At 44.8% G+C, this 13,679-nt stretch overlaps 1 protein-coding gene across 2 annotated transcripts in view; it reads right to left on the reverse strand.

Annotated features, from left to right (window-relative positions):
- CACNA1H (calcium voltage-gated channel subunit alpha1 H) overlaps nt 1-13,679 on the reverse strand; it is a 231,630-nt gene that overhangs the window by 12,610 nt on the left and 205,341 nt on the right. For both annotated transcript variants that reach the window (XM_030483014.1, XM_030483013.1), the window contains exons 26-29: nt 10,097-10,248; nt 8,041-8,150; nt 6,798-6,931; nt 6,152-6,222 (exon numbers count right to left, since the gene is read on the reverse strand). In XM_030483014.1, coding sequence (XP_030338874.1) covers nt 6,152-6,222; nt 6,798-6,931; nt 8,041-8,150; nt 10,097-10,248 — 467 coding nt within the window. The remainder of the gene's footprint in view (nt 1-6,151; nt 6,223-6,797; nt 6,932-8,040; nt 8,151-10,096; nt 10,249-13,679) is intronic.

Below are 13,679 nucleotides of genomic sequence, written 5' to 3' on the forward strand. Positions count from 1 at the left end.
TAAATGCAGGTACCTTGCAGTTCAAACACTGTATGGTGTGCTAATATTAGGTATTAACATGCCCTGCAAGGTGGCTGAAAGGGATGGCAATAGAAGTGCAATGATGCTAAAGGGAATACAAAGGTTCTTAGTAACAATGGCACTGCAGTTATCTGCACTGGAGTCAACCACTACATGGGTCTAAGCCTTTAAAACATCTCAAAGAGCAGGGTTTTTTTGTGATACAGGCAGGGAACATGAAGGGCAGAGCAACTCAACCAGTTAACCACCTGCATTTTACCTTCAACTAACTCTGGTCACATTTACCTTTCCTGCCACTTTTAAATGCCTTCTGTCTCTCAGCTTGTAATGGAGATCGAGTGATCACATGCTGCCACAAGCATCATTTTATCTCTAAGTAAAAACTAAGTTAGTGATCCAGGGACTCAGGCTGAGGGAGTCATGATTTCCAAGGTATCTTCTAGTAAACCCTTCAGCTTGAGAGAGCTTTTCTCTCTGAGGCAGCACAGCCACAGTGTTGCTGGGTATTTGACCATGCTGCTTAATTTCATTAGGAAGATTATCAGTGTGATACCTGTTATCATAAAATTAACACAGATATCACTTATGAAATAAGAGGTTTTTTTGTATTAAAGAAACGGGAACAGCCAAATCACCCAGTGGAGACTGTAATTGCTATAAAGCTTCAACTGGCTACTACACATCGAGCTTTGCAATTCCACTAACATTATTAGCATCCTCCAGGGAATAATAGAGATAATACAGGGATGTGGATGGCTGCTCTGGATTATTTCATCTGCATGTACTGTCTTCTGCAATAGTGTTTCCTAACTCATGTCTGCTAGACACTGATGGTTTGTAAGGCAGCAAAATGACTGCAAATGAGGAAACACAGAAAACGGGGACACTGCAAATGCACCCAGATACACTGCTGGGGAGGCAAAGGAGCAAGGAATTAAAGGGAAGGAAAAGAAAAGTGCTAGGATGAGTGTATATTAAAACCTGATGTTGTAGCACTGCAGAAGAAGGTCTTGGATTTGTTTCAAAGCAGCCTATAAGCTGAATATTTTACTGCTGGTTTAATGCCTAATAAATCAGTCTGCAAACTTTTGGCATTGATGAAATTTCAAGGAATTTAGCCTAACATCAAAGTTATTACCAGGTTATCAGTCAAAACTATTATCTCTCGACATGCAAAGCATGTTATGACCTAACATTTGCTCATAAGCCATTTGCCTACTATCTAATGTGCATTTGTAGAAGATTCTGTGTTTAAGATCATGATTAATTACACACTGAACCAATGTGTCTCATAACAAGTCCTTCAAAAACCAGTTTACACTCATGGGTTTGCTGTGTAGGCTCGAGGTATCGCAGCCATAGGCATACTCTGACACATATGTTTGCTAACGTGGTGTTTGCTGGTGTCTGAGGTTGCATCTGCTCGTGGTGAGAGCAGTTCCAAAGCTCAGCTGATGCTTCTCTTGGGAAGCACTTGGGAATGACTGAACATCTGACTCTGATTTAGAAACATGGCTATGTGAAAGAGAGATGCAGGTGACAGCAGCAAGTGAAAGATCCTGGGATGGGTGATGGGACTGCTTGGTCTATTTGTGCAGCTTCTGGTTGTATTGAATCAGTACAAATCAGTGCTAGGTGTAATATTTTGTCAGTGCTAGCCCATGGCTCTCTGGTACATGCCCCTTCTCAGCCTATGGCCTGAACACAGAGAAGGACCCAGGGCATGTTCTCAGAGATGGGCTGAGGTGGAGGCAGCAAGGTCAGCCAGAGGCTGCTGAGCAGCAGAGAAGGCAGACTCTATCTGTGTCTGTGACCTTGAGTGAGTCATTCCTCTCCTGTAACTCCACGTACCCATTTGTAATACTGCTGTGGATGGAGAATTAATGTCTCTAAAGCACTTTGAGATCTTCTGAGAGCAGACAAGAAAAAGACTGTGCATGAATCATGTTGCTGGGAGGAACGGGAGGGGGCAGGAGCACATCCAGGCACTTTTCTCCAGCAGCCAGAGGCTGGGATGCCTGTGCTGGTCTCCAGCAGGGACAGAGATCGAGCTCTGGTCGTCAACCTCAACTTTGGCAGCCAATCACCCAAGCAGGCTCTGAGAAATGGTTCTGCTCTAGCAACACTGAACAGGTCAGCCCAAGCTCTGTTTTTCCATTAAATTACCCCTGACATGGGCTGGTGCCTTTGGCTGGGCAGGGAAAACTACAGATAACCCCTCTCTCTGGCAGCCAGGGACTATCCATCACTTGCTGTGGCTCCAGGGTCGAGGGGAGACTGTGGCTTGTAGGAATTGAAACAGAGATGAAGAACATCTTGGAGATGTTCTTGGTGCCCTAAAGTACTCCAGAGAAGCCACGAGAGAAGATGGAGACACTGGTGAGTATCTGTGATTTCTCCTGAACTTTTACTGTCTGGCATCCTGGCTGTTATGTGCTGCTGTCTGTGTGCCTAGGACAGAGGGATGCTATGGGGAGAGAGGCAGAGTCCTCCATCCCACCCAGAGGAGCAGGGATGGCCTATATGAGGAGCTATCAGCCTTCACCTCAGTGCATTGTAGCTGGATCTGTGATCTACCATTGCAAAAACCCTGGAATAACCTTGATGTGGCAAGAAAAGTGATTTTCCTCCCCACATAACCAGCAAAACTCTTCTCCCACAGCCCTGGCATGGCCTGGGGAGGCTGTCTCTTACTTTTGCAGACATCCCTGCTACTATTTTTCGCCTCCTCCTAAGTGAGACTGCAGTAGCTAAACACCATATCCCAGCAGAGCTCAACCTCTGACCTAGGCCCTAAGAGCCCCTGTTTGCAGACAGATCTGTGCCAGGTTGTGTTAGCTTGATATGCAAGGGTGTTGCACTGAGCATGTACAACAGGACACCAGCCACCTGGGCACTATTGCTCCTCTGTTGCACTTCCAGCTATGTGATCCTACCCAAATCCCTCTAGATCCTTTTTTGCTCTGGAAGAGGCATTGATGAAAGATGTGTCTCCTGAAGCACACTATAGTTCCTCCTGTGGCTCTTCTGCTCTGACATCAATTATTTCTGCATCACTGGCCCACACCTTGGCATTTCAGTTGTTCATGCAGGCAATGCACACAGCAATCTGGGAAACCTGTCAAGAGCAATTTCTCATAAAACTAAGCCTCTGCCAATCCTTTCCAAGGACATAAGTCCTCCTCGTCTTCCTTCCAGCACTCTCCAGCCAAAGCAATAATCCTGGCAGCAGGAAAACACAGGCTAATTTATGCACTGGACCCAGGAGAAAATGGACATATTTGCTTGGAAAACAGAGGTCATCTGTGTGAATTCCAGTACTGGAAAGGGCCAGACCAACAACCTCGGATGATAAAGTCATCTCACTGGTGCAACCACAAGGCTGAACTGAATGAGCTCCCTTTCTGTGTATCCACCAGTGCTAACATCCAGCAGAATGGTGGTTTCTTTACCTACTGATTTCTGCTTTGTTACTCAAATCTCTTGGGCATCTCTGCATTTCCTCCCAGTGTGCAGCACATACTTCTCTTCCAAAACCTGCCTCACCTGCAGTACTTGCTGGTAAGACATTTCTATTCTTGTTCTCTGAGCTTCACAATCACTGTGGGTTTCCAGCATCTGGCAAAAGCAGACTTGTTTCTGTCCCACAGCTCCTGTTAGACAATGCCAGAAAACCTCTTCAAGAGCTGAAGCTGAGATAAGCACAGGAATTACAGCACCAGGAAGAGTTAAACTCCTGGACAGGAGCAAACTGATTTCTGGGCACTGATAGAACAAGGAGTTCTTCACATTTTTCTTAGCAGAGAGTCCATCTGGGGGAGTTCCAAGCTTTGAAGACAGAGACTTGGACTTGATGATCTTAAAGGTCTTTTCCAACCTAGTTGATTCTATGATTCTCTAGGAGGTGTAAGGTACAGTCCTGCATTTAACTGATGTGCCATCCACAGACCAAGTGAGAAAGAAGAAGGAAAAAGAACCCACATCTTTTTTGCTGGGAAAGTTCCACATTTTACTATTGCACTTTGGAAAGCAGAGGATGGGAAAAGGACTAGAAGATTACCATCAAACAGGAGTCTTACAGAGCAGACATTGCTTACAAAACCAGTGCAGCCACCAGATGTATGAACAAGAGAATATTCAGCTGAAGCATATGAGTGGTGTAATTCGTTATAACGCCTTAATGGGGCCAGAGCTCATCAAGAAGAGGAAAACACTTGAAACAGATCTTGAAAGCCTGCTTCGTTCGGAGTGGGGATAGCTGGTTCTCTAAATATTACTCAAGCTGCATTTGCTGCTGAATAAAATAGGAAGCTGATGAAAATCACCCAGAAGAGAAAAAGTGTGGAGCAATGACAATACCTCGTCATTCTAAGCCCATAGATGGTCATTTTACACACACCAGACAAAGAATTTCCCTGAAAACCTTAATGAATAAACAGAAAAGGATTTTTTCTTGTCACTTTGCAGACACATCCAAATGAGGATTTTCCAGCTGTGGTTTTAATGGGGGTAGGAGCTCTGCCCCTGCCTTTTCAATGCAAGCTGCAGCTTTACGAAGAGTGATTGTTGTCAGAGAGGTCTTCCCAAATTTCTCCTCTCATTTGCTGCATTTCACTGGAGGACAAAATGGCATTTTTATCTGCACAAGATCTGCCTGGAATATCCCTGGGGATTCCCCTTTACAAGAGATTTTGGATTGAATATAAGCTGCAGAAACACCCTAAGGAAACAAAAAAGCTGGCCTGTAGCCACCCTATTGTGTGGGGTGGAGAGAAAATAAGGAGAGAAGAGAAAATATGCTCTGTAATCACAATGGTTTTGAAAGAAAAAGAAATAGACACAAATCAAACGGTTTCTTGAAATGCCAAAACAGGGGTCAGGCTGGTAAATTCCATGCTTTAGTCTCAGCCAAAAGCCTTCACTGAGAAGGAAATCTGAATAACAAAGAGCAAATGTCTCAGATTAGAAACATCTTTATGGCAGTGATGAAAAGTAAATGGGTCTTTCCAAGAAAAAGAAATTCCCCTTGTTTTCCAGCTCATTTTGAATAGACCACAGGCTTCTTTGTACTTAGCAACTAACTCATAGGGGTATACTTGGGTAATTACATTTACTAGTTCTACTGATTCTCATATGGCCGCTCCTATTCTGGAAGAGATGTCTATGTGGTGTCTGCTTTTGGCCATGCCACAGTGTTATCATCCTGCCTTTGAGATGTGACCCCTCTGCAGGCAGCTGAAGCTGATCAGGATGTGATTGCCCACCATGGTGTGCTGCCACCTCCCTCTGCCTATGGGACTGGGAGAGGGGAGGCCTGGCTCTCCTAGTCCATCCCAGAACACACTTCACTGCCTTCTAGACAGGACAGAGTGAGGCCACTCATAAACTCCTTCCAGTGATTCAGCTGTGGGATGTTTTGGAGGGGTTGAAAACTAAGGACTTGTCTGACCATCCTTGTGCATCGTAGAAGTTCTGTTTCTGAATTGCCAGCTCAGAGAAGAAGGCTGCAGAGTTCCCCTGCCTCATTCTTGATGGCTTTGCACCTCTTTTTAGTACTCACTTCTGGGTAAAGTGTGGCTGTAAATGTTTCCAGTAATGTCTGGAATATATATCACCTGGATACAGGATCCTGGTGATATATGAAATTGGAATGTGTAGGCAGCTGAGCTGACTCTAAAGACTGAACGACTGGGACACAGATCATTAAACCCACAAACTGGCAGAACACAGCTTAAATAGCATAAGATTTTAAAAACAAAGGAACCCTAAACTTCTTGGAATTCTGATGTGCTTCAGATCTTTTTGAGGGAGGAGTGCAAGTCAGCAAAAAGTATTTTTCTTTCTTTTTCCAAATAAATGTATCCATAAAAAAGCAGTCCCAGGAACTGAACACTTGAAGGATCCTATCAAATATTATGAAGACTGGCAGCATCGTTGTTTCTCTTGCAGCTCATGAGGATATGGTGATTTGAGACCCCACTTCAAGCTTTTAACACTCAGAAACATGCAACCAAGGCACAGGTGGCTTCTAGTGCCCACCAAAGACGGTGTCACAGAGATGTCCCCAGACCCAAAAGGCATAGTCTGTCAAGGGGAACAAACTGGGCATGGATAAAGTCTGGGAGCTTACCTGGGGAAGTGCTTGTACCACTGTGTCCAGGAGGGCTCGCATCCCAGTGGCCATTTTGAGCAGTTTCAGCACTATGAAGAGAATCAAATCCTGGTCAGCAGGGCTAGGGAATATTTGGAGCAAAATCCATAAAGGAAATCTAGCTTCAGATCTTGTAGGGAGGGTTTATATCTCTCTTGTATCTATTCATACAGATGGCAAGCTCACTGCATCCTGGCAGGGCCCACAGAACATCTGAGCATCCTGACTATTTCACACACCAGTTAATGTTAAGGACATCAGTAAAATGGAACAAAAGCCACAAAACCTCCACTGTGCCCTAGCAGGAAAATGGGAGAGTGATGGGGAGACACTTGATCAGTAAAGAGCATCATCTCGAGCTCTGACCCTCCCTTCTTCTCTGCTTTCTGCTTTTGTCTGCTATGAGTATAAAAGGTCTGTGATCCCAGATCTGAATTAGAGACCAATCTAAGGTGCCACTAGAAACACCCATAAAACCCCACCATCTTATCAATGATTTGACATTTTGCAGCCTCATCACCCAACTGCTCTCAAGTCAAAGTGAAACAGCAGGACTAGAATAAATGGCCAAACCATTTCCTGAGGTGTCTGAGGGATGGCTGGAGATCCATGGAGCAGGCCATACCTCGTGCTATTCTCAGCACCCGCATGATGCGGATTATGGTGGGGTTGATGGGTAGTGCAGCATTCATCTCAATTTCCTCCAGTGTGATTCCCACGATTGATAACAGAACTATGGCCAAATCCAGCTGATTCCACCTAAATGACAAAGAGAGGAAGGACAAAGATCATACATGGACAGAGATCCAAGAGTAGAGAATTATTTGTTAATAACAAGCACAAGCAAATCCCAAATGCCTCTCTTCTCTCACATCTGGGTCCAGGAGCATCTATGTGGTACAAAATCAACTCACTGCAGCTGACGCAGCCAGGCTCTGAGCCACAAGCTGCTGTAGGCTGTGACTGGGAAGTGTCCCTGCTTACCTTCTGCTCCCTACTGTGCCTTTACTATTCACTTGGAGCCACTCTCAGGGACAAGGTACTAGGCTAGAGGGACCTTTGATGTGACACAGTACAGCTGCTCCCATGTTATGTCACCTGGCTTTTGAATTACTCCACTAATTTATAGGTATTCATTGAGATTTCCACACCAGCACAAGAAAGACAGCAAGATGTGAAGAAACTGAGTGTCTTTACTACACAATTACCCTCGTAATTAATATTGCTCCTTGCAGCTTTCAACCACTCGGTCAGGATAAAGGAAGCAAACAAGCTGATCCTGTGGAAAAGTGTCCAATCTTACCCTGCTCCCCACCAGACCACCGTGTGCTTTCATACACATTTGTTTCTGCCTAAATGTGAGGCAGGAGAAAATCTATAGTTCCTTGCAGATGGGAATTTGAAGGCAGTAGGGCTGAACACAACCACCTCCGTCTTTGCCAAAGGCTTTACAAAGGCAGCAGGCTATCAAATGACTGGTTTGGACTGCAGAGGAGACTTGTCCTGAGGGACTTTGTGACCTTAGGTTGGCAAAACTACTCTTCAGGATTGCATTGATGCCAACAAGTTGTTTCTGACCTCTAAGGTGAGCTGGTCAGACCTGGTGGAGAGGCAGATACTGGAGGAAAGAATGTATTTAGAATGTTGTAAGATTTCCCAAATTCCTTCTGCAAAGCAATACCATCAGTTCTTAGAATGTTTAGTGCTTAGACTATAAAGTTTGCACCCATGGAGAGACAGCCCTTTGCTCTTCCTTGCACACAGCATGTAGTACTATCACAGTAATGCTACATTTACCCAGCATCTGGCTTTGAAAGTGGGTCAATACAGCTCTACCCCAAACACAAAGGAGTTTCAAATACTCTCACCTGTCCTTAAAGAACCTTCGAAACCCAAATGCCACCAACTTGAGAACTGCCTCGAACACAAAGACTATAGTAAACACATAGTTGCAGTACTTCAGGGCTTCATCCAGGGACTGAAAAGAGAGACACCAGTTAGACCAGCCCAACCTATCCTTTCCTAGATCCCCTGAGGGGGTACTGGCAGGCACAAGGATGGCATAGATACAGAGATATAAGAAGGAAAGTCATAATAGCTTGCAGAGCTTAGTTACAAAACTGCACCAAAGGATTAGACACTGATGCAAACAAAAACCTCATAAGCACTAATGTTAGTCAAGAGATATCAAACCCCCATTTTCAGTGCACCAATTGTTCGGTCTGGGTCACAGAGAAATTCTACCTTTTCCCCATCTAATAAAGTTTACTTCTTCTGGACTGTCTTGCCTTGGGTAGAATGAAAGACTTGATGGATCATTTCTTTATTCCAGCGTGGCAATCCTTAGGACAATGGCTCTGCTTAAAATGCTTAGAAAAAGATATAATGTTGGAGATGGATTAAATCTTGCCTTCTTGAACCATGTTACATCTCTAGAGTTGGGCAGAGGATGGCCATATTTGGTGCAATGTTCACATTCTCTACAGAGCTGCCCTCGGAAGTCAGGAATCCACAGTGTTTATACTGTAAGATGATGAGTGTTTATAATGGATTTCATTGGAATTGTAGGCCAACAATAGCAAAAGAATCTTGTTGGGACCTTAAAATAGATAGTTGCAGAGTGAAACAGCTCTTTGGTTGCGTGGGGATATGGGGAGAGGATGGAGGAAAGGGGAATTTAGTTAAATGTAGCAGAGGTCTCTTACAATAAGAAAATGACAACAATGAACATCAAACCAGACACAATTGGAAATGAAATGCAATAGAAGGGTCTGCAAAGCAACGTCTGCTTTGTTGACAGAGAGAGCCTCAGGTCACAGGAAAGCTCTCCTCATCATGTGTGTGTGATGACTGTGCTTTGCTGAGCCCAGATATGTGGGATGACCATGCACTGGTATTTTGGGAACGAGAGCTGAAAGTTTTTTGGATCTTGACATTTCTCAATGCACTACAATTCCTACTTTGTTCCAGAGTCTAAAATGAAATAGTAACTTCAAAGAATTTGGGACAATTTACTATTTCACCTGAAGCACACTGCCTGAGCCTTAATTCTTGTGTCAACTGTGATGGTTTGCATTCAGATTTACAACGCTGTTTTACATGAACATAAACCAAGTGTAAGTAAGAACTAATCTGGACAAATAATATTTATATGAGAAACAAAGGCTGTTATGCAAAGGAATTATTGGGGCAGAACAGCACACAGTCAGCTGGTATAAAACACACACACATTACCCTGGGGCTTGGTGCCCCTCTGGCTTTAGCATCCAGAAGGCATTTGCAGATTACTTGGCACACCATGCGCTACTAGAAAAGTAAATCCTGAGCCTAGAGCTCTGTGAACAATGGAATGGAGCATTAATATATGCAGCAAATGGACAGGCTCTACAATTTATGCCATAGATTTTGTTAGGAAAGAATTCTTTTATGATGCATAAAGAAGGGTTGTACTTCATGGTTTATTCTAAATTCATTGAGGAAAAGAAACGTTACTCTGCATGCATTAACTTCATGCAATTTATATCTCTTAGTGGAATAGTCCAAAACTCTGACTGTTTTACAGTATGAGGAGCAGTCACGTCTGGGATCGGAAAGGAAATATTTGGCCTGGTCTTTTCCTAGTAAAAGTTTAGTTCACTCTCTATCATTCTCTGGGTTTTTTTACACAAGAGCAGTGAAATCAAGTTTTTGGCTGAGGCAAGTGACTCCCAAATGGTAAAGCTGGCCTAGAGTTGGATGGGTTGTAATGCTGAGTCTGGAGCCTGCTGAAGCTTTCAACCAACAGGGAATGGTACCAGGGAAGCAGGGCTTGCTGCAGACCTCACTGCTCAATGGTGTCTCAAGGGGACAGTGTATGGTCCCCAGGTCCTCTGCTATCCCCTGCTGCTGTGCTTCACAGTCAACACATTGATACGTGGCTCTTACCTTCGGCTGGTTGTAGTGCTCCATTGACATAGTGATGACATTGACCCCAATGATGAAGGTGATGAAGAGGTCGAGATAGTGGCTGGTGCAGAGGGTGTGGATGTACTTCCTCGCTGGGGAATAGTCAGCGTAGTAAGGCCTGCGTTGGGCTTCTGCAGGAAAAGGAGAAAGAAAGGCAACACAATGAACACAGGCCCTGCCACCACAACGTGGCCTGCAGGTCAGGTCTTACACACACCCTGATGCAGGGCAAAGCCTGTGGCAGAACTGATTCAAGCAAGCCATGTGAAATGGCCAAGTGACTCCACCTAGCAGTGAGAACTGTAGTAGCTGATCCAAACCTCTTGTGCCTGTAGAATGGAGCTCCACAGCTTTGAAAACCAGGTCCTTCTTCTCCCCCAAGTACTCTCTGTCCTTACTGCTCTGTCCCAAGCTAGAGGACAACCTCTCTACTTCATGGGACTCTTGTCACATATAGAAAGGTGAGAAGCAGGATGGAAATTAGACCCAAAGCCAAGAGAAAAGCTTCAAACCCAGCAAAGCTTCAACTCCACTTTAGACGAAAGGCTCAGGGCAGGTCTAATCTCTCTTCATCCCGCTGATGTCAGGCATGTTCCACATAAGAGAACATACCCTGAGCTCAGCTTCTGTTACAGAAGGTTTTTGGCATATTTTAAAGGTCTAAAGAAGACACAGCAATGCCTGTGGCAAAGTAGGGCACATGTGTGAGGGTTATAGCACACAGGAGAACATCAACAGCAATGGAGTGGGGTGCTCAGCACTTGTTTCTACGAAGACCACCAGCACAAGCTCCTCTGGAAATACAAAACCAAGGGCATGGTTGCATCTAAAACACCACTCAGGCTTTGACCACATGAATTTTATCTCTCTCTCTCTGGTCAGGACTCTCCTTTCTTCTCTTTGAAATGGGGAGGTTTCTGCACATGACCAAGTGCCTGGGGCTCTTCCAAGGAGAGAGTTTAGACACTGCCCTGTGACTGAGCTATATTTACTGCATGTGTCTCTCTTAATTTAGACCATGACCACAGGATGGTTGTGGGTGCTTGGATGGAGGCACGTATTTCTCAAACTTAAGAAATGTAAATATTCAAAGAGTGTATTTAAGGCCAAAGTCAGCACTGCTGTAGAGTTTGGAAGAGGAAGAGACATGTTGGATCGTACTAAGTCAGGGCAGGATTGTTCTTAACAGAGAGAGGGGGTTTTGCTCATGTTTTGGCAAATTCAGCATGAGGAGCCAGGAAAGAGTTGGAAATCAGGAGGGAAATAAGTTCGAAAGTACTCAGTGCCCCCCGAAATACATCTTATACTCCTCTCATCTTGCTGATATCTTTCAGATAGAGTGACTTTTGAAATGTGGGGATTCTTTTGGTGGTGCAACTGATGTCAGATTCAAGTCCAAACCCCTAAAATTGGATAAAGGGAAACTGAATCTGTTGGTCTCTTTCAGCTCCTATTTTTTCTGGTAGTTAAAAGTGGAGTGGAGACACAGGCATTTGAAAAACATTTCCTTCTGACCAGGATCACCTAGACTGCTTTTTTTCTCCTAATGGGTGTGGAAAAACAAGATGAAAGCACATACAGTTGTTTTGAATACATTTTTCTCTTGCTTTCATGGGCCATGTGCCTTAGTCCTACTGGTCATCTTGGACTGGTAGAGCTGTGTTTGCTACTGAGCTCAGCTGATCTTCTGCTGTGTTTAGAAAATAGTAATAAAAACATTGCAGTATAATATTTATTTGAGTCTGCACAATGTGCTTTCATGTGTGTTCAGGATTACAACATACTTCTTAGGTTTTTGTTTGGAAGTGTCTTCTTGGAAATGCAAAATATCAGCTTGTTGGGTGGTCCCAGAATACCCCAAATAGCCAAATGTTATATTAAGAGACTATTTATTAACAACAAATGGTTGATTAATGGAGCTCAGAACAACATTAGCCGTGCTGTGTGGTGTGTGGATATGCCGGCTAGCAGCTCAGAAGGAAAACAGGCTGTAGGTGTCTGCAACTACTGCAGGTCAAAGGAGGTGATCCTGGGTCTCGTCTCTGCTCTCATGAGACCTCACTTGGAGTATTGTGTACAGTTCTGGTGTCCTCAACATAAGAAGGACACGGAGCTGCTGGAGCAAGTCCAGAGGAGGCCATGAGGATGATCAGGGGCTGGAGCAGCTCCTGTATGAAGACAGGCTGAGAACATTGGGGCTGTTGAGCCTGGAGAAGAGAAGCTGCGTGGAGACCTCAGAGCAGCTTCCAGTGTCTGAAGGGGGCTACAAGGATGCTGGAGACTCTTCATCAGGGACTGGAGTGATAGGACAAGGAGTGATGGGTTCAAACTTAAACAGGGGAAGTTCAAGTTAGATATAAGGAAGAAGTTCTTTACTGTGAGGGTGGTGAGGCACTAGAATGGGTTGCCCAAGGAAGTTGTGTATGCTCCACCCCGGCAGTGTTCAACACCAGGTTGGATGGAGCCTTGGGTGACATGGTCTAGTGTGAGGTGTCCCTGCCCATGGCAGGGGGTTGGAACTCGATGATCTTAAGGTCCTTTCCAACCCTAACTATTCTATGATTCTAACTACTGTCTAACCTTACTCATTCAGGATGCACTACACCCCTGAAGTGAGCAGATGAAAAAGAAACTTCTCCTGGGGAGGACACATACAAGGACAGTCTGGGATAAAGTTGACAACGCTTTGAAACACGTGCAACAACACAGTCATGCTCAGTGCAGTAATCCATGCAATGTCCATTAGAGGAGATGCTGCTCATGCGAGGCTAACAGTGGTGAGCAGGGGTGTGCAGGAAGGACAGGCCAGCTTCTGCTCTTGGTGATGCTGACGCTGGGTCAGGACAAGCCCATGGAAGCAGAGGGGTTGCAGCAGGGTGAAAGCAGTGAGAGATCAGCCACACAGCTTCACTGCAGCTCTGACCTGCTCCGAGCAGGAGGGAGGCTGCAGGATGAGCTCCAAAGCCCTCATCTCTGCTGGGTCAGTTTTCATTCCTGGTCCCTTTAGGAGCAGGAGTTTCATTTCAGTCAACAGCACAGTGAGTGGCTCTGGCTTCCTCTCATTTCAGACACACATTTTTACTTCTTAGTGAGGATATACTACATTATTCTCCCCAGCTTGGGTGTTAAGTGTTTGCTGCACAGCCTGCTCAGCCAGAGATGTGAAGCCTGCAGGAGAACCTGTATGAGAACACTGGACCATAGGGATGCAGGCATAGCAAACAGGGGAGATCTAACGCATCATTAATTACTGCAGGCAAAATGCAACCTGGGCCTGGTTTTTCCAGGGGAACAGCTTCTGGGATGAGGCTCCCCTCAGCCAACTAGCAGACTTACATCAAACATGGACAAGTATCCTTGCAGCTGATGGTTTGAATTGGTGGAAATGCAGGAGGGCAAGGAGAAACCATCAAACACAAAAGGAAAACCACACTTTTTCCTTTCTCAACCCCACTTCTAGGTGTTGGCTAATGCTTGAACCTCACCTTTCTGCAGAGTATTTAAACTACTTTGCTGGTGATTCTGCTGACATGAAAATTAATGAAGCACTGTCTCTTAGCTT

The sequence above is a fragment of the Strigops habroptila genome, chromosome 4 (assembly GCF_004027225.2).
Source record: "Strigops habroptila isolate Jane chromosome 4, bStrHab1.2.pri, whole genome shotgun sequence".
NCBI lineage: Eukaryota > Metazoa > Chordata > Aves > Psittaciformes > Psittacidae > Strigops > Strigops habroptila.